The following is an 18,645-nucleotide window of genomic DNA, read 5'->3' as shown; positions in this document are numbered from 1 at the left end:
AGAAACATACAAATTGCCTCTTGTTGACAAAAGGTCAAACAAGTGGATTAGATTTTTCATGTATGAGATGTGTAAAAAGACATTCAAGCCCTCACATACATAAGACTTTGATAGTTTTATCATTAGGAAATGGTAAGATCATATCTTTTTTCACTAAGTAATATTGTTATATCTAGAAAATTGTGATACAATCATAGATGTATATAATCATAGCAATTAGATAAATTATTAATTAAATACATTTTCTAGTTATGATAATTTATTCAATTTAAATATTTTTCATAAGAAAATACTAGTATATACTTAAACATTAAAAGGATTGTAAAGGGTAATTTTAAAGAGTAATATTTTTTAAAAAAGACCGTAAAGTGTAACTTTCAAATGTGAGTGGATATAACTTGAACTTTAAAAAGCTCAGGGGAGGTTTCTGCAATTAACACAAACTGCTTCTTGAAAGTTAAACACTGATAAACTCGACCGTATTCAGCAGTCAATAAGCAGAGAACTACTCGTATCATCACCTTGAGGAAAATGGCGTTTTTCTTCAGAAACACCTCTCTTTCTCAGCTGCGACTCCTACCTCAGGTACATCCATTTCGTCTTTCCTCCTTAATTATCTGCTGCTTATGATTTCTTTGCTTTTTCTTTTTTTTTTTGGGTCAAAATGGGTTTTTGATTTGATTATAAATCTCGAGAAAATTTGTTGCAGAAGTCCGATCCATTTGCCCTTTCGCGTCGTGGATTACACGTTGAACCAGGGCCTCGTGAAAAGGCTGTGAGTATATCTCATCTGGGTTTTGTTTTTTGTTTTTGTATTTTATGTTGTTGTTTATAACATTTTTTCTAATTTTGCTTCTGTAGTTGAACAAATGCAGCTTTGGAGTTTTTCTGTAGTTTGAGATCTAAAATATGTAATTGGACATAAATCATTTGTGGGTTTTTTGAGTGGGTAAAAATAATTAAGGGGACAAGGTTTTGTTGGTTAGAATTGTTGCTGGAAAATTGGTTAAAGTAGGGTATTAGGAACGAGGAAGCGTGACTTCTTTTTCCTATTCCTCCATATTTGGGTTTCGGTCCAATTTTAGAATTTTTTGTTGAAAAACCGGTAATTTCAAATTAAGTAGAATGTTACTTTTCTATTCTTGGCCACTGACTGGTGAGGTTTATATATGTGTAGCTGAATATTGGATTCTTGATTTCTTGCAAAGCCCTCGATGGCGAGGGTGTCGGGTATGGCCCGTTATTGAGTTTCTAAACCTGTATTTGTTAGGTTTCTGGTTGAGAATGATACTTTTTCTGGATTTAGATAATTAATATGTATGACACTCTTTTGCTTCAACTTGGTGAATAAATTCTCTCTAAGGATAAGTGTATTTTACTGGCTTGAAATGATGGTTCATTGCTTGTATGACCAATCCAGTTAGAAAGAGACATCGAAATGGTTATAGTGCCATCTAAATTTGGTATCACTGGTTTTTCTTGGAGTAATTATCTGTAAGAAATTATTGGAACTTCTTATTCTTTGTATCAAGTAGGCATGCATTTATGTGACTTGTTCCTTGCCATTCTTCTTCAATCAGAGTTAATAGCTGCTGTAAGAAAATGCTTAATCTCATTTTATAGACATCTGAGTTGTATTTAAGAGATGGTTGTAGGGCTTGATTAGTCTATTTTGTAATAATTTATGATAATGAGATTCAAGTGATTAACATCATAAATGCTTACCATTTCGGCTTTCTAAGATAGTTTGTTATTGACTATTGTTTTTTCTATGCATATTCTGTCTCTTCTGTATTTTGTTATTATGTTGCTCATGAAGTGAACAATTTGATATCTGAAAACATTTCAATGCTTCATGCACGTTAGTAGTTACCTTTGTGCTATTTGCTGATTACTTTTGTTTTCTCATGCATGATTTCGCTATCTGCAGCTCTTAGCTGAGGATCCAGCATTGAAGCAATTTAAATCACATAAGAAAAGCGTGAAGCGCATCAAAAGAGTTGGAGATGTTCTCACTATTGTAGTTGTAGCTGGTATGGTGATTATTCCACTTCAAACTGACTGTATGAGTTTTACAACTAATTGCATAAAATGCCGAATATGACAATTAATTCTCGTATCCCAACTAGATAGATGATCATCAGAGGATTTCATTGTATTAGAGGATTTGCTCTTAATGAATGAGGATAAATTGTCAAGTTAACGTTTTCTAGAATTGTTATTTCAATTTTGTTGCTGACAATTAGTTTAGAAGGCTGAAAACATTGACCACTCAAAATCTCATTTTGGAGAATTCTGGTGTAATTTGTTGCCATGATGTTTAAAGGTTAAAATCCTTGTGAACTAAAATTCTCCTAAAAAACAACATATAGTCAAACTTGTTGGGTCAGTTTGCATTGGTGTTTTACTATGTGTGAAAATGCACTCAAAATCTCATCTTGAGGAGTTCTGGTGTAATTTGTTGGTATGACTGTAAAGTTTCGCCTTTAATCCTCTATTCAGATTTCTTTAGGGTGAGAAAGTATCTGTTCATGTATAGTTTGGATATTTGTGTGTTATTTCTTATCAAAATATTGGTATGATTTGGCCTTTGATATCCTTATATCTCTGGCAGAGTAAACTACAAAAGGGCATATCCTTCAAGGTTTCTTGCCAGATTTTAAAATATCAACTGATTTGTTGGTATACAATTGTTTTGCATAATGTTGGGCTTATTCCTTTTCAGATGTCTGTATATCTAGAGAATGTTTCTATATTATCCTTATTTACACATTTCTCTAATTGTTGGCAGTGTCATGCGGTATATTAAGTATTGTTAGACATACCTAGTATTATGATCTTGGTTTCTTAACTTCTCTTTAGATGTGTGTACTTCCAATTTTTTTAGGATATAACTTTTTTGAGGGAGTCCAGGAGTTGACAATTCCTTGTGTAGGATAAGGTTGCTAATTTAGAGAAAAGGCAATCAGGGGAAGAGAAAGGAGGAGAAGGGGTGGCTGTTTTTTTTTTCTTTCTTTCTTTTTCGGATTGGCAAAGTGGATTTTATCAGTAGAAATGCATCCACAAGTCCAAACAAATGGCTGGAATGATCAGTCCAGAAACTTGTGAAAAGTAAAATTCTTCTTATCTTTGAGATTGGGTAGTGTGTGTCCTAAAATGCACTCCTTTTTCATCTCTAGCCATAAAGCCACACAAGTGCTACAGAGCAGGTTATCTGCATCCCCAATCGTCATGGTATTTGCATCCAAGCAGTCCATGAGAGCCTTACTTTTACACCAGCAGATTTCCAGCTGCAATTCTCTCTGGCATCAGAGAAGCAGATAATTTTTCTCCCCAGCCCTTTTTCCTTCTCAGATTTTCACCCTTGAAAATAGCTTCTTAAGTTGTGTATCTCAAAATGGTGATGCTTCTGGGGCTTGTGACTCTGAATTCCCTTCCTATTGGAAACTGAAAACCATAGTTTCTGATCCTGTTTAGCAATCCTTAATTTGAAAGCATCGTCACGTGTTGTTTGCTCACTTTCATTTGTCACTACCTGTCCAGCATACCTGGTACTGGTAAAGCCTGGATACTACAGTTTGATAAAGACTTGCAATGCTATGCTGGAGTCTTTCAAATATTTGTTTGGATCTCTGTTACATGGACTCTTCATCCAACCCTGAAGTACCTATGTCTGTAGGATATGACAAGGGTGCTGGTAACGGATATGTCTTAGATGTGGTGAAACATCAACTAGGTACTTTGGCTTAAGATGGGACTCCTGGGCTTTAGTAGTCCCTGCTGAAAATTACCTGACAATATTATACTCTTTTCTGTTGGTATCGATTATTAGCACAAGCAAATTTTTTGTTTAGCTTTTAGGTCAGTGAAACATCTAAGTCAGTGGTACCAAGTTTGTTTATAAAATGCAAACTTAATGTTCCTCATTATGAGTTTAAAAGTATTGTTACCAAATTGATTTCTGCCATATCCAAGTACCTATGTCTACTTTTTTTAGCTGTCCTGTATCTTGTAATTTATGAAAGCTGAAATCTCCCATAGCGTATCCTTACACCCAAGTCAATGAAACACAGATGTGAGCAACTGAGGCCCTCTTGTGAACAGAGGTTTGGTAAAGGTTTGGAAATATAATTTGACAGCCTCTGTGCAGACCATCTATCCTCCCAGATTTTTGCTCAAGTGCCATTTCTGCTTTGAAATAATGTCTTACCTGTGTTCCATCTATTCGTAGTTGCTTCCAAGATTGCCGCACCATAAGGTCTAGAGATCTTACACGTTTTCCAATTTCTGATATGGTTGCCATATTTTTTAGCAATCAGCTTACTCTCTGTTTATCTTATATCTATAAAGTATATGACAAACTCTGTTTTCTTTGGAGAGATTTTTTGTAGATGAAAATCTTTACTCATCCAGTATTCTTCTCTCAGAATTTGGAGTTGTTATGAATTTCCAGTCTACCAAATGGCACTTTTTTTCCTTTTGCACCTTTTACTGAAAGTTCATTTGCTGTCTCTCCAGCCTTAACAAAATCTGTTTTCCCTGTAGAGCATTGTCATATATGAGAATCCCCTAGCGAATAATCTCTTCTTGCATTTGGAGTCCCTACAGTTTTCCGGTCTACCAAATGGTACATTTTTTTTTTCATTTGCACCTTTTTAGTGAAAGTTCTTCTCAGTTTCTTGAGCCCATTCCCTACAGAGGATGGCATGGTTAGGACTGACATGAAGGATGTATTTCTGCACTCTAGGGTGCTTTTGCAATTACTTATTTCCCTACCTCAGAGAGGTACTGCCTCTTCCATCCTGGTTGTCTCCTTTTGAGCCTTTGGTGACTGGATTCAACACTTCACTTGGGTGCCAGGTGGACAAGAAATGGGAATGGGGTTTCTAAGGCTGTAGAAAATTATGTATGAATTTTTTGATTACTTCGTATGAATTACTTGTATTGGCAGTGATACAATCTGTTTATGTCATTTGTCCATATTTATACTTCCTAGAATTTTTTAATCTTTTTCTGGTAAAAAGAATCTGTCAGGTAATGCCTGTGCTTGAGAAATCTCTGAGCAAGTACACTTGAGTTCCAATCACCATCTTGACATGAAGCTTTTTGAACCTGTGTGCCTTTTCCATACCTGGTTAAGTTTCTATTGGAATTTGACTTGATGATAGCTATGTGTCTCAATTTGTTAGACAAATGCTTGTCAGTTGTTTACTTGAAAGTCACGAGCAGAAATGCTTATGTCATTCCTTAGAGCGACCATTTGAACATTTTCAATCCTTTTGAGAGTTATCAGTTCAACCAGAAAATTACAAAGTCAACTCAAATTGACAATTTTTACCAACTAATGCAGTTTGGGGAAACCTTTTCCTTTGTCATACCATAGGTAGCTATTATTTGTACATTTACTCAGAATTACTATCGGTAATCTTTTCACCAATGCTACCTTTTTTGCTTGGTTGGGATGGAATAAGGGGTATTTGACATGACAACTTGGATGTCAGTATGGCTTTGCAGACACCAAGTTGTTCCCTTGGAGCTTTGCAACTTACACCTCTTTTTTTTTTGCAATATTGGTGAACTTTGGAAGAATGAGCTTCTTTTCATACTCCAAATAGAGATAGAAAGTGGTACACAGTATCTGATTTTGTTCTTATTTAGAACTTCTCATAATGCTTTTCAGTTAACATCCTGGATAAGGTTGGCTGGAATAAACCTATGAAGAAGACATAAAAGGGTGAAAATCTCCTTGAATAACTGCTTATTGGTATTTGTTCGTTGATCAGATTTCATAGAATTAGGCATGGTGCAACGTCATTCTCCAATTATGAGGTTTCTTTCTTGTTGGTAATTTGGAGTATTATCAACGTACGTTAACTCCTTAGTCACATAACAGTAATGCTGCTTTGAAAATATAATCAAATAAGGAAGTATTGTCTCCTGGAAAGAGCATCTTTGTACAGCTCTGGTTCTTAACCATCCTTTGATAGTCTATTGATCCTCTAAAGGAAGTTGTGCTAGTTTTTGTTTCTGAAGTGGTCAAATTACATAGATAGTTGAATATATTGGTCTTAATCAAATGGACAAACAACGAATTAGGTGGTTTTCGCAGAAATCCAGCACTGTTATCCTTTTTTTTTTTCCGGTTAGTTTCTAAAGGCTTTTGTTCTTGATGCTTGTATTTTCAGGATGTTGCTATGAGATCTATGTCAGAGCAGTGATGCGAGAGGAAGCACGAAAACAGGCAAAAGAGAGTGCATAATGGCTCAGTTCTGTATCACTGATCTTTTGAGATTTCTGGTTAAAGATATTGCTCCAGTACATTGAGATTTTGGTTGGAAGATACTTGTTGCATGAGCCACCGAGTTTGATGATGAAAATAATTGCTTCTACATGATCCAAGTCACCCCTTAAAGCCCAATTGTCAATTAAAATAGAGTGCATTGTGCAGTGATACTTCGAGATGCAAGTGGGCTGTTTTAAGCTACGTTGTTGTTCTTTGGTTTGTGGCTTGACTGCACTGTGCTTTTCCTTTTAGTTTTTTTTTTATTATTATTAAGTGGAATAGACGTTGAAATCTGAAATTCATGCATCCTTAGTCACTTTTCTGGGCGCTATTCTTAGCTGTTGAAATTGAAAGTACTTGCAGTATGAGATTCTCTTCACCATTTTTTCCTGAAAAGTTTGGTCTATTCTTGGCCTCACTTGCATTTTAGTATTGACTCAGCCTCGTTCAGCTCTTTTTAGAGGGGGATAAAACCCCAATTTGTGACTTTTGCTTTTTCAAAATCAATACATCATGTACATATTACAGCCATCTGAAACTTATCTACTACAAGTTGATTTAGCCAATGGATATGGCAGGACTTCCTTTGACATCATGCTATTTACCATAACAAGAGTACAATAAAGTCGGTTCTTGCTGTAGTCTGAAAATTGGTTCTCGAAGGAAGGCAGCAAAATCATGTACAAAAAGGGTTTTTTGGGTGTAGTCATGTGGAAGATATATCAAATTTCAATTGTAACAAGATAGTAAATAATGGAAAAAAGAAAAAAGAAGCACATATTTGATTTAATATATTTTTTCATGTAACATCAAAATTAAAGTTAGAAGTAAAAAAAATATATATATATATTTAACTTCACAAAAAAAAATATTGTAAGGAAATTATGCGTTCCAATTTCTTGATAGCCTATTCTGAACATTACGTCCCCCAAAACAAATGAGATTATGAGAAGAATGATTACCTTTTTAGGCAAAAAGCACAGAATTGCTGAGAGTAATACCAGGCTTCAATGCAAAATGAAAATTAAAATCTCCGGGGAAAATAATAGTTTGGATTGAGCATTATTTACCCAATTTTATTTGCTTACATCATCATTACAATTTACAATACACCTTTTTATCTTCCCAATTACCTTTTCATCTCACATACATCACATCACAAAAAGTGTTACAGTAAAAATATCCCAAATAATCCCAAATAACTTACAATCCAAACAAACCCTCGGAGAACTGAAAATCTTTATTTTGTTTATTTATTTTTTCTGTAGTTATGAGCTCTAGGTTCTCTTTCTCCATTGTTCAGTTTGACAAATTAATGATAATGAAAGGGGTTTAGAACAGATTGTAATATCATCATGACAATAAAAAGGGGTTTAAAAGAAATGATGAAGAAAAAGGTAGGAAGTGGGATATTTTCACTTTCGGCTATGGAAAAGACAAAGCAATATTTTTTTTATTTATTTAAAAATGGGGATGATATTTAAGCCAGGATATCATGCAATCCTCTTTTCCACATGGATTTGTATTTTATGGCTTATATCAGATATGTTACATCTTTCAAGTTCTTTTTCTCTAATATTTTTGATGTTTTTTAATAACCTAAAAGATAACCTGCAGTTGGAGGATCATTTAAAGATGGGCATTTTTTGTTTTTTTTTTTTTCTTTTTGAGTAAAGAGTCATCATTATACTAAATCTTCGTTTTGGTTAGCATTCTTTTCTTCTTCTTTTTCTTTGGTTTTGGTTAGTATTCCTTTCTTCTTCTTCTTGTTTTTCTTTCTTTTTCTTTAAGTATAGGTGGGAGATCTCAAATTCAAAATCTCTCACTTACACTCCTTTTCTCCCCTCCCCCTCCCTCTTTTTAATTATTGAAGTTGAAGAAGGAAAAAAGTATTTCAATACTTATTCCTCAAAAATTCTTACTTCTATATTAAATTCAGATAAATCTTGTACTGGTAGTTGAGAGTGGGAAAGGTGTGTGGAGGGTTGGGAAGGTTAAAAAAAGGGGAAAAATTATTTTCAATTTTCTTAGAAAATGTCAAGTTATTGAAATTTCAATTCTTTTTCCCGCCTGGTGGTGGAATATGTTTCTTACAACATATCACACTTCACTCATGTTCTTTTCATGTTATTATACGCTTTTGTCTACTTTAATACCTATGTCAATATAAATTAAGACATATAATGTTGAAAGATTATAATAGTTGATAAAATTTCAATTGCCAATTGCAATGCCAACTCCATAGTATGCCTATACCGAGACAAAAATTTAGGGGGAAATCGTTGAAAATGTCTCTCACATTTCATCAAATAAATATTTTTGTCCTTCACTTTTAAAATTTTTATTTTATATCTCTTATAAATTCAAATTAACAAATTTTGGTCCCAAATTAATTTTCTGACCACTTTTAAGCCTGCAATCACCACATAACCTATATACAATCATTTTTTATGTACAAAAAGGTTAGATCCCACTTTTTTTAGTGGCAAAAATAAATATGAATTGGATCAAATTCCACTTTTTTAGGGAAAAAAATGAATATTGTCAGATCTTTTTTTTAGCTGTAAAAATAAATATGAATCAGATCATTTGTTTAACTATTAATGGGATCTAATTTTTTTGGCTCCTATAAAAATGATCATGTGTGGGTCACATTATGGATTTAGAGTAAAAAGTGGTTAAAAACATAGGTTTGGACCAAATTTTACTGATGTAATTTTGTAAGAGACGCGAAATTATCATTTTAAAAATGAAGAATGAAAACACTCATTTGCTGAAATGTAAGGAACGTTTTTAACGATTTTTCTATAATGTAACGCGGAGGTTTCCAGTCATGTGGTTGAGAGGTGCTCATATAGATAAAGCAAAATAAAATTGGTGCCATCTACCACATTACAGTAGAAGTTTTCACAAGTTGAGATCAAACTTTCCATAAGAAACCCATGAATCCAATTTCTTAAAACAATATATATTTTTAAATTCTGACTAACAACACTGAATATTCTTTATACTAGCCAAAAGATAAAAAGAATAACAAAAAATCAAAAAATAATACCTACAGCGGACAATTTTGGGAAAAAAAAATGCTAAAGTTTACATCACTTAGCCAATGAAAGCAGAGGTAGCCAGTGACCTAATCCATTCTAGACAAAGTTGACACATGTACCCAATCCTGAGCTACTTTTCTGAATAAATATAAAACAAAAAGCAAGTAAATGCATCTCTTTATAATCTTTGGATATTGGGAAAGCATGATTCAGTTAAGAATGACTTGGACAATGTGCATGCCCTACATTTGCTTTTTTTGTTTCTTTTCTTTTTGATAAAGATCATGAATGATCTGACTTGATTTTGGGGAAAACAATAGTCCAATTACATCTTTACCCTTGAGACAATAATAAATCATGACATTTGTAGTTTTTTATATCTTTATGTGTAAATTATGGTCTTGATTCATTGAAATATCCAAATGCTACTTATGCCATTATGAAAGAAAGGAAATTGATTTTGTCAATAGTTTACATTTAATTTCTTGATTTTGATCGAATGTTTTACTCTTTTATTTCTTCTTCTGGTTCTTTTTTTTTTTTTTTTTGACAAAGTGTCTCTTCCTTCTTTGGTTTCTGCCATTGTTGAGGACTCGCATTTTGACTATGTATCTAATTGTAGGAAAGATTAATCATTTAATTAATTTGAAATTCATACATAGTCCACAAGGAAAAAGAATGGAAACGATAAGTTTATTCTTCATTGGAGTTCATTTAATTCTTCTCCAACTTGAGTCACATCTACATGGACATATTTCATTTTTCATTATTTTACATTTTATTAAGGATTAATCTTCTTTGCAATGGCAATGTATACACTTTTACCCTTAGATATATAACACATAATCCGAATTTGAATTTGAAACTCATATTTTGCATATGTATCGTATATCTACTCGTGATAGTGTATACACCGTCAGTGTATATAAGATTTACTCTTTTATTAAATATGTACCATCCAATAAGATGCAAAAAGTATTACAAACCCAACTAAGATTAGCACAATTATCTATAATAAGATTACCAAGAACTTAAAAAAAAAAAAAAAGAAAAACAAAGTTCCCTTGGTCCATTTTGTAATGAATTATAACTTTTACTAATACCAGAATTTCATGTCTAGAATCCAAGTACATAGCACAGAATCGGATCCCGACTTCTCCAATTGCTAGGCACAATTGTACAGGATAATGTATTACTAACGCAAAAGTTGTAGAGATAATATTGTGTTTGGATTGTAATTTTTTGGAGTTTTTGTAAAAAATGTACCATAGCAATTTGATACATGTGAGGTAAAAATGTGATTAAAAAATGTGTTCACGGAAACGTACAAATTTTTGATAAAAAATTTCTTTCCAAACAAGTAAGTTTTTGATCTCTCGTTGACTTCAATATAGGTTTTAGATCACATGAAATTCTGACTATGTATAAAATAATAATAATAAAATGATAACAATAATACCAACGAAGTGAGCTTGTAGGACTTTCAAGAAATTCTTCGATTTGTCGGAAGCAGACGTAACGTCAATATGTATAGATTCTGCTTAGCTAATATTGTGCATAAAGTCAATAGATTTTGAAACAAAATTATCTCACAATCAAAATTTCAAATTAAACAAATTCAACCCATTAATTACATTTTCTACAAAATCATAGCACACATTTCTTCTAATTGCGTGACACGTGTCCCTTTCTAGGGGGCATGAATGTAAACAGAATAAAGTTTGTGGAGCCAACTTTCAGATCCAAAAAGCACTAAATTTTAAATTACTCAAAAATCCCTCTCCAAATGCGGACAGCTACAATTTGTCATACTTGACAAAATGTTCAACACATGGGATTGTAACGCCTGCATTACACCTCTGACATCTGAGCTGTAGCTCTCGAGAATTCAAACACTGAAGAAAAAAAGTAGCAGAAGTGGAAGAAGACTAGACCCACTGAAATCAAGAGGAAAAGGACTTTTTATATAGTGGATTTTTGCAGAAGAAGATCCAGTGAAACTAAAGAGGACCTGGCTTCAGAGATTGACATGGCAACTTTTGCAGGGACTACTCAGAAGTGCAAGACATGTGAGAAGACTGTGTACGTAGTGGATCAACTTCAAGCTGACAGCAAAGTCTACCACAAGTCTTGTTTCAGATGCCACCACTGCAGGGGTACCCTCAAGGTGCATGATAATTTCTTGATGATCTTTGTTTTATCTGTGAGAATTTTCTATATTTGCTCGCTTGCTCTGGTTGTTCTCTGTCTTGGTCATTCATGGAAGTGACATGATCTTCTATTTGGATACCTGGATGTGGTGCATCTGTATTTACAATTGAGTTGTTCTTTGGACTCAATGATACTGTTTTCTGATACAAGGGTTTTTTGTAGGTGATTGGTTTTGGAATATGAATCCTATTCGTTTTGTTGATTTGATTGATTATATATGCTTTCACGTAATCTGAGCTAATCAGATTGATTTTGGAACTTCCTTGATAAGTCTAAAAAAGTTCATTTGGATCCACATTCTAATACTAGTTTAACTAACATCATCTTTGTCATGTGAATGATCACAACCTTACAAACACAAACCTTAAATTATAATAAGAGTCATTTGTTGTGGTCGCAATTTAGGAATGCATGGTAAATTTAGTGGAACTAATAAGTGAAGGCTCAGTATTGGAAATGTTAAACAAGGCCAAACTTTTACAGAATGGGCTGAAGGGTGTCGTAGTCTTCCGAAGCAGCCTCTGATTAATGCCATTGCAACTGCCAAGAAATTCTTCAATTTCTTCTTTTGTTTTTGTTTCGGATTGTGGCTGTTGGTGATGTGAAACAATACATACTTGTTAATGTTGATGGTCCTAGCTGGCAGTACAATTTTGCAGCTGCATCTTTCTCCAACATTTTTCTAGGAACTAAATGATTAGAAATAGCTACTTGATTGCAGCAAGTTCACCAGCTTCCGTTTTTGTCGCTTGATGAATCCATACGCCAACTATAAATGTGCATTTCTGAGGTGATTCGACCTGTTTCACCTCCTCCAATCAGTTGACTTGATGGAAACATCTGTAGTTGTCTCAACTAATTTGAAAAGTCATTGTCATTCATACGTCTTTAATTCACTCCTGCCTGTTCTGAATCAGCTGAATTAGGTCCTTCATCTGATAGTGTACAAGGAAAAGAAAATGACCACCAAGGGACAACCTCAAGCTTATGTGAAGATATGACAAAATGACATGAATATGGGAATCTGATCTGTGACAAGTACCACTGCAATCATCTTTCGACGGCCAACTAGGATGATGACTTATACGTATCAAGTCCATTGGTTCTGCATGAATGATTCTCAATTATCAGCAAGCTGAATTGATCAACTTAATCTAATTCAAAGACTGTTCTTTATGAAATGATTGCTTTGTATTTTGCATGACTGCTTTGGATTATTTGACTGCTTTTAATCTGCCATGTGACCAAATTATTTTCCTTTATAATCTCTTGAATTTTCGTTGAGTTTTCTAAACGTGAAGCAAGCTTGAAGTCTGGCATTAAGGCAATGCTTCCTAGGTGGTCTGCGACGCTGCTTGTGTATTATGCAACATTTGAATGTAGAGACTTGTCTGTTTAATGTTAAGATCCTAATGTGCTTGTGATGTTTTGTATTCTGCAGTTGAGTAATTACTCATCCTTTGAGGGGGTTTTGTACTGTAAACCTCATTTTGATCAACTGTTCAAGATGACTGGCAGCTTGGATAAGAGTTTTGAAGGTGATGACTGTCCTGTTTCTTCTTTTTTTTATCGCTTCAGACTTGATAGTTGAGGTGCCCAACAAATTGATCTGGTACCTAAATTCTTGGATCTCATGTTACATATCCAACTTTGTATCTGTTTCATAGGTGCTCCAAAAACTGCTAGAGCTGACAGAGTGGCTAATCAGGTAAATCAAATGTCCATACAAAGGACTCTCTTTGGCACTTGAATGTAGGATTATATGTTAAATCATGACAGTTTGTTCTGACTCTGATAACTATCTTTGTTAGCTTACTCTTTTATGAACTGAATAGGGCCAAACAAACAGCAAAGTCTCTAGCATGTTTGGTGGAACTCAAGATAAATGTGTTGCCTGCAAGAAAACTGTATACCCTCTTGAAAAGGTAACTAATATGTAGAGCAGCAAGAAAGTGTAAGTTTTTACTTCTCAATGAAATGCAGAAAAGGGTTCAACAGAAAACATGGCAGCAGAGCCTGCTTGCAATTCATGTTTCTCTAATGATGCTTTACTTATTGTAGATAAACACATCTTCAAATTGATGATAGTACATGAATTTCAATTAAACTGTTGTTGCCTTGCTAATTCAATTGCTGCTAAACTGCAATCTTGTTGATCTTGTAGGTCGCAGTCGATGGAACATCATATCATAGAGCTTGTTTCAGGTGTAGCCATGGTGGCTGTATGATCAGTCCTTCAAACTATATAGCTCATGATCATAAGCTTTACTGTAGGCACCATCACTCCCAACTTTTCAAGAAAAAGGGAAACTTTAGTCAACTGGAGGAACATGAACAAGTTGAATTGGCAACTGAGAATGGAAAAGGCTGATTAGGGCATCAAAATTTTCATCATGATGTCGCATCGAAATTGTATTCTCTGTGATTGAGCACCAAATGCAGCAGTTTGAGGATATAAGCAGAAATGTTGCTGTTTTATCTAATATTTATCAGGACAGAAGTTTTGTTTAAATTCCAATTTGTTTCTAGCTTTATTTGTGTGTGTTTTGAAGAGTTACCTATATGAAGTTTACATTTCAATTCTACCTTCTTGTAATTAAAAATCTTTATCTAAAGCTTGGAATGGCTTTTGGGATGGTCTAAGCTTATCATTTGGCTAATGTACAAGTTATTCATGTTTTATCCTTGGTGATTCATGTAATTAATTTGCAGATAATATAGCTATGTCTGCTCGTTTAAATTGATTGTGAATTTCCTCCTGGCAAAATATTTGTGGTGGTTATATGTGATTTTTTTTCCCACATGAACAATGCAGTATCTGAAAATTAACTGTGTAAGATGTATATTCTTCCTTGCTTGGACTCAGAAACATGTAAAAGATCACTGTATATTACTCTGAATCTAATTGTGCTTTCTGGGGAACCAAAAAAAAAGTTAGCTCAAGGAGTTATGAAGTTATAACAACTATCTCCAAAATTATATACGACATCGCACAGCATTATTTACAATTTATAGTTCTTGATTTAAGGGTTAAATTTATTTTTTTTGGCACTCTTTTATTTTACACTAATCTCCACTTTGGTCCCTAATTCTATATTGGGACATTGTAGTCCCTGAACTTATCCCAATTTCCAGTTTAGTCCTTTAAAATAAGACATTTTAGTCTTTAAATTGTATTATAATTCCTATTTTGGTCCCTAATTTTGTCATGTTTTGGTTATTATTTAATCTAATTTTTCATCTATGCCCAACACCACGCAACCATGCTGCTCATGTGACTAGTATTTAGTTTTTCATAATTGTGTTTGCAATTATATGTAAGTGAGATAGTTTTTGTAGTGTAGGGACTTGACCAAAATGGGAATTCAGATAGAGTTGATGGGGGTAAAACTAAATTAACCTTGATTTAATGCAAATTGTTAATTACTTACTATGCAAATTTATTTTAACTTTGTGGGCTCATCAACTTTTAGTAATTCCACAATAGCCCCATTCATTTCTTGGATCTATCCAAATGATCAGACCGCTTTTCACTTTTCTCTATTTTTTCTTATCCCTAAGATAAACTTCTAAACACTATAGATATTGTTAATGTTTTAATCTTGAGGAAAGTCAATTGCACCTAGTTGGTGAAGATTCTTGTCTTAATGTCTATTTGGCTAAGGAAAGGAAATATCTGCAATAACATATATCTTTACCTTTCTTTTTGTCTTAACAAACGATTTCTTTCCTTTTTTTTTTTTTTTGATGCTTACAGCGTTGTAACATGCCCCATTCATTGCATGAGAACTAAATTCGTTCTTAACTGTTAAAAAGAAAAAGAATAAAGAACCTATGGGCTGTCAAATTGCTGCCTAAAGTGCTGCAATTATTCATAAGGGTGAAAATTCTTAAAGAATTCCAAACACAGAAATCCTCCACTTAATATCTAAAACTATGTATCTATCCAAATTGTGGATAAACACAAAAGGAAATGTTTGAAAATTTTCAAGAGACTTAGACCCTGTTTCATAACCCAATTCAATACTTAAATTTAATGGATTCAAATCTTAATATATTCAGACCATTTAATAGCTAAAAATTGAACATCTGAATTAATTAAGTGGTACTGAATTTTCTAGACAAAACTTGCTCCCAAAATTAAGTGATAAGTGAGTGATAAGTTATCACTTATCACTGAATGTGATATGCACTTAAATGTATTAGATTTAATAATTAACAATGTAATAACTTAATTGATTCAGATTTCAGATTTTAGATTTCAATTTTATCAAACGCACCCTTAAACACCATAGTACCCAAAAAATTTAAAAAAAAAACTTCTCGAACAGCCAATCCATATCATGCAACTACGGATCTTTAATGCCGGTCCCTATCAAGAAAGTAAAAAATGCATGCATACGCAATAATATATGAAAATAATAAAAGAGCGCATGTATTAGCAAAGATAATAAAAAGTAGTATAAAAGGTAGGCTAATAATTTACATAAATTTTGTATAGTATAAATCCTTAGTAGCTCATATAATTCAACATAACAAATCACAAAAAAAGACAAGAAGGCAGAATTTTGCACTATCAACTCATAGCTTCACCAAACAAAAATGTCCAACAGTCAATCTTCACTATCTTCAATTTCTTTCCTCATCGCTCAAATCACCCTTAGAATTTCAGTAGTAGCATTTACGTTGGCTGCAATCATAAACACCGTTACTACAAAAGAAGTAATCTCCTTCTTTAGGATATCTCAAGAACGCAAGTATTCCAACGTTTCTGCCTTAAGGTAAATGTTAGAGACTAGCCTTTAAATTGAAATTATGAATTATTCATAAGAGGAGGGCAATTAAATAGTAATGTTGTTTATATTTTGTAGGTTTCAAGTGGGAGCCAATGCTGTAGTTTGTGCTTTCTCCTCTCTCTCGACTATCCTTGTTTATATCCTCAATCGGCCAACATCCCATCCCAAGAATTACTTTCAGTTATTTTTGCATGACTGGGTAAGTATACATCCCAAGACGTGCTCAATATATATATATATATATATATATATATATATATATATATATATATATATATATATATATATATATATATATATATATATATATATCCCATAATGTAACGTTTAGGCATAATTTTTTTTTGGGTGGTTGGGAGTGGTGAGAAATTTTAGACAAAGTTAAAATAGTATATAAGATAGTATATACTGATCAACAAGAAAGAGGAAAAATTATGAACTTTTTGTTATGGGGTAAATGAGGTTCCACTAAAAATCTTCATATATTGTAAAGGGTTATTATCACTTTATCCCCTTAAACTATATCACTACTATCAGTTTACCCCCTAACGTTATCTTTTAGTCCACTTTACCCCCATAAGTAATTCAACTCAACATGTTAAGAAATTTTGGACAAAAATACCCTTTTATTTTATAGCATTACTACATTATTATTATCACTTTATTCGCTTAGATTATAGTGATACAATCACTTTAGTTTCTAATATTATTTTTTAGGCATTTTACTTCATCGTTAATCTAACTAGTATGATCAAAAAATTTTAAATATATTTACCCTTTTTTATATATAATTAAAAATAAAAAAGACGACCTTTGTTTCTCTATTCGTTATCACTTCCTCTCTGCTTATATGACAAATGGGCTTGTTCTGACTTTTTTTTTTTTTTTGCAAAAGTAAATTTATTTTCAAGAAACTGTATGCAATATTCTTGAGATGAGTGGTAAGTAGGTCCATCCAATTTTCTTTTTTCAAATTGATGTGCTTGTCTTGTATCCTTAGAAGAAAAAAAATTTATAAGTGAAAGAAATTTGGGGAAAATTTTGCAAATATCATTCTGCTTGCATTATAAATACAAGTTTTAGCCATCTTTTTATTTCATATATATTACATCACAAAAAATGTTACAGTATTATTTTAAATAATTTTTTCGAAATAATCTCTCATATCTAAACACACTTTCTGAGAATCTCGAAATATAGCCTAACGAACTGGTATATGTTTTGTGAACTAGGCAACTAGTAATTATAAAGATTATTTTCTTTACTATGTGATCTTAATTACATAAACGATGGTTCTGGATTTGTTTCCAGAACAACAATAATATCATCTTATTGGTAATAATAAGTTCATTACTATCTCTGCTAATAAAAACAAAATTGTTGCTACTAGTGTACTTGTATTGTGATCTATATATGCAGATTGTAGACTACTATTTATCGGACTAAATAAGATTATTTTGGCCTGTAGGTGATGACAATATTGCTAATATCAGGATGTGTAGCAGGGCATACAGCTAGAAATCTGGGCAAATATGGTCAATTGAAAAGCAGATGGCATGCTTATTGTGCAACCTCTCAAAAATTCTGTGACAAAATCTGGATAGGAATTATATTGTCTTACGTTGCTCTTTCTTGCATGTTCATGCTAGCAATTTTGGTTGCCTACAAACTTAAACCATCCAAAGCACGAGCTGAAGTTGCTGTTTGAGAGATCAAGACGACAACTGACCATTTTCATCACAAAATATGATGTTTGATATCTACTTTGAATCAGCATTTTCTGTTTGCTACAAATTATACACATGAAGTGCATAATTAAATATGTGTATCTAGTTATTACGAACCTATGAGAAAGACTTTGATTGTAATTGCATGTCCTACAGTTTGATCATTATCTACTGAATTTGGTATAATATATGATATATCCATATGTATATTAGAAAATGATGCACAATGTTCAAAAGATGCAACAATGGGTTTTTTTTTCAAAACAAAAATCAAATTTGCAGTAAACACTTTCCAAAGTCATTCTGAAAAACCATCCACCCAAATGCACTTTAATTCAATTAAACTCATATGTACGCTTTATTTTATATAAACTTTTTAAAATACTTGTGTGTTATATGAAAAATTATCCTGATGATTCCACTATTTTTATAATGAGTTTAATGCAAATAAAAAGTAAAAACTATTATTTGTAAATCCAAATTTGATATCAGATTACAAAGTCCAAAATTATGAATATAAAAGTTCCAAAAAATAATGCCTATTGAAGTATCCTAAACTTACTAAATACCAATAAGAATGG

The 18,645-nt window shown here is 32.8% G+C and overlaps 2 protein-coding genes across 2 annotated transcripts; both read left to right on the top strand.

Annotated features, from left to right (window-relative positions):
- The first annotated feature begins 448 nt into the window (after positions 1-448).
- On the top strand, positions 449-6,648 carry LOC113741341 (succinate dehydrogenase subunit 7B, mitochondrial-like). The gene is made up of 4 exons (XM_027268854.2): positions 449-585; positions 710-775; positions 1,931-2,033; positions 6,186-6,648. Exons 1-4 carry the CDS (start codon positions 532-534, stop codon positions 6,257-6,259), a joined length of 297 nt encoding a protein of 98 aa, XP_027124655.1. The 5' UTR covers positions 449-531; the 3' UTR covers positions 6,260-6,648.
- A 4,484-nt stretch (positions 6,649-11,132) lies between these two features.
- On the top strand, positions 11,133-14,223 carry LOC113741945 (LIM domain-containing protein WLIM1-like). Its single transcript, XM_027269619.2, has 5 exons — positions 11,133-11,497; positions 12,983-13,079; positions 13,209-13,249; positions 13,377-13,466; positions 13,706-14,223. Exons 1-5 carry the CDS (start codon positions 11,360-11,362, stop codon positions 13,910-13,912), a joined length of 573 nt encoding a protein of 190 aa, XP_027125420.1. The 5' UTR covers positions 11,133-11,359; the 3' UTR covers positions 13,913-14,223.
- The last annotated feature ends 4,422 nt before the right edge of the window (positions 14,224-18,645 follow it).

The sequence above is a fragment of the Coffea arabica genome, chromosome 4e, assembly GCF_036785885.1.
Source record: "Coffea arabica cultivar ET-39 chromosome 4e, Coffea Arabica ET-39 HiFi, whole genome shotgun sequence".
In the NCBI taxonomy this organism is placed as follows: Eukaryota; Viridiplantae; Streptophyta; class Magnoliopsida; order Gentianales; family Rubiaceae; genus Coffea; species Coffea arabica.
This window is presented reverse-complemented; position numbering and strand designations above follow the sequence as displayed.

Bases quoted from the DNA above. Each gene is read 5' to 3' on its own strand.
- LOC113741341 (XM_027268854.2), top strand. From the start codon at position 532: ATGGCGTTTTTCTTCAGAAACACCTCTCTTTCTCAGCTGCGACTCCTA. The intron at 776-1,930 runs GTGAGTATATCT...CGCTATCTGCAG, and splicing joins CAGGGCCTCGTGAAAAGGCT to CTCTTAGCTGAGGATCCAGC. The intron at 2,034-6,185 runs GTATGGTGATTA...TTGTATTTTCAG, and splicing joins CACTATTGTAGTTGTAGCTG to GATGTTGCTATGAGATCTAT.
- LOC113741945 (XM_027269619.2), top strand. From the start codon at position 11,360: ATGGCAACTTTTGCAGGGACTACTCAGAAGTGCAAGACATGTGAGAAG. The intron at 11,498-12,982 runs GTGCATGATAAT...TGTATTCTGCAG, and splicing joins ACTGCAGGGGTACCCTCAAG to TTGAGTAATTACTCATCCTT. The intron at 13,080-13,208 runs GTGATGACTGTC...TCTGTTTCATAG, and splicing joins CTTGGATAAGAGTTTTGAAG to GTGCTCCAAAAACTGCTAGA.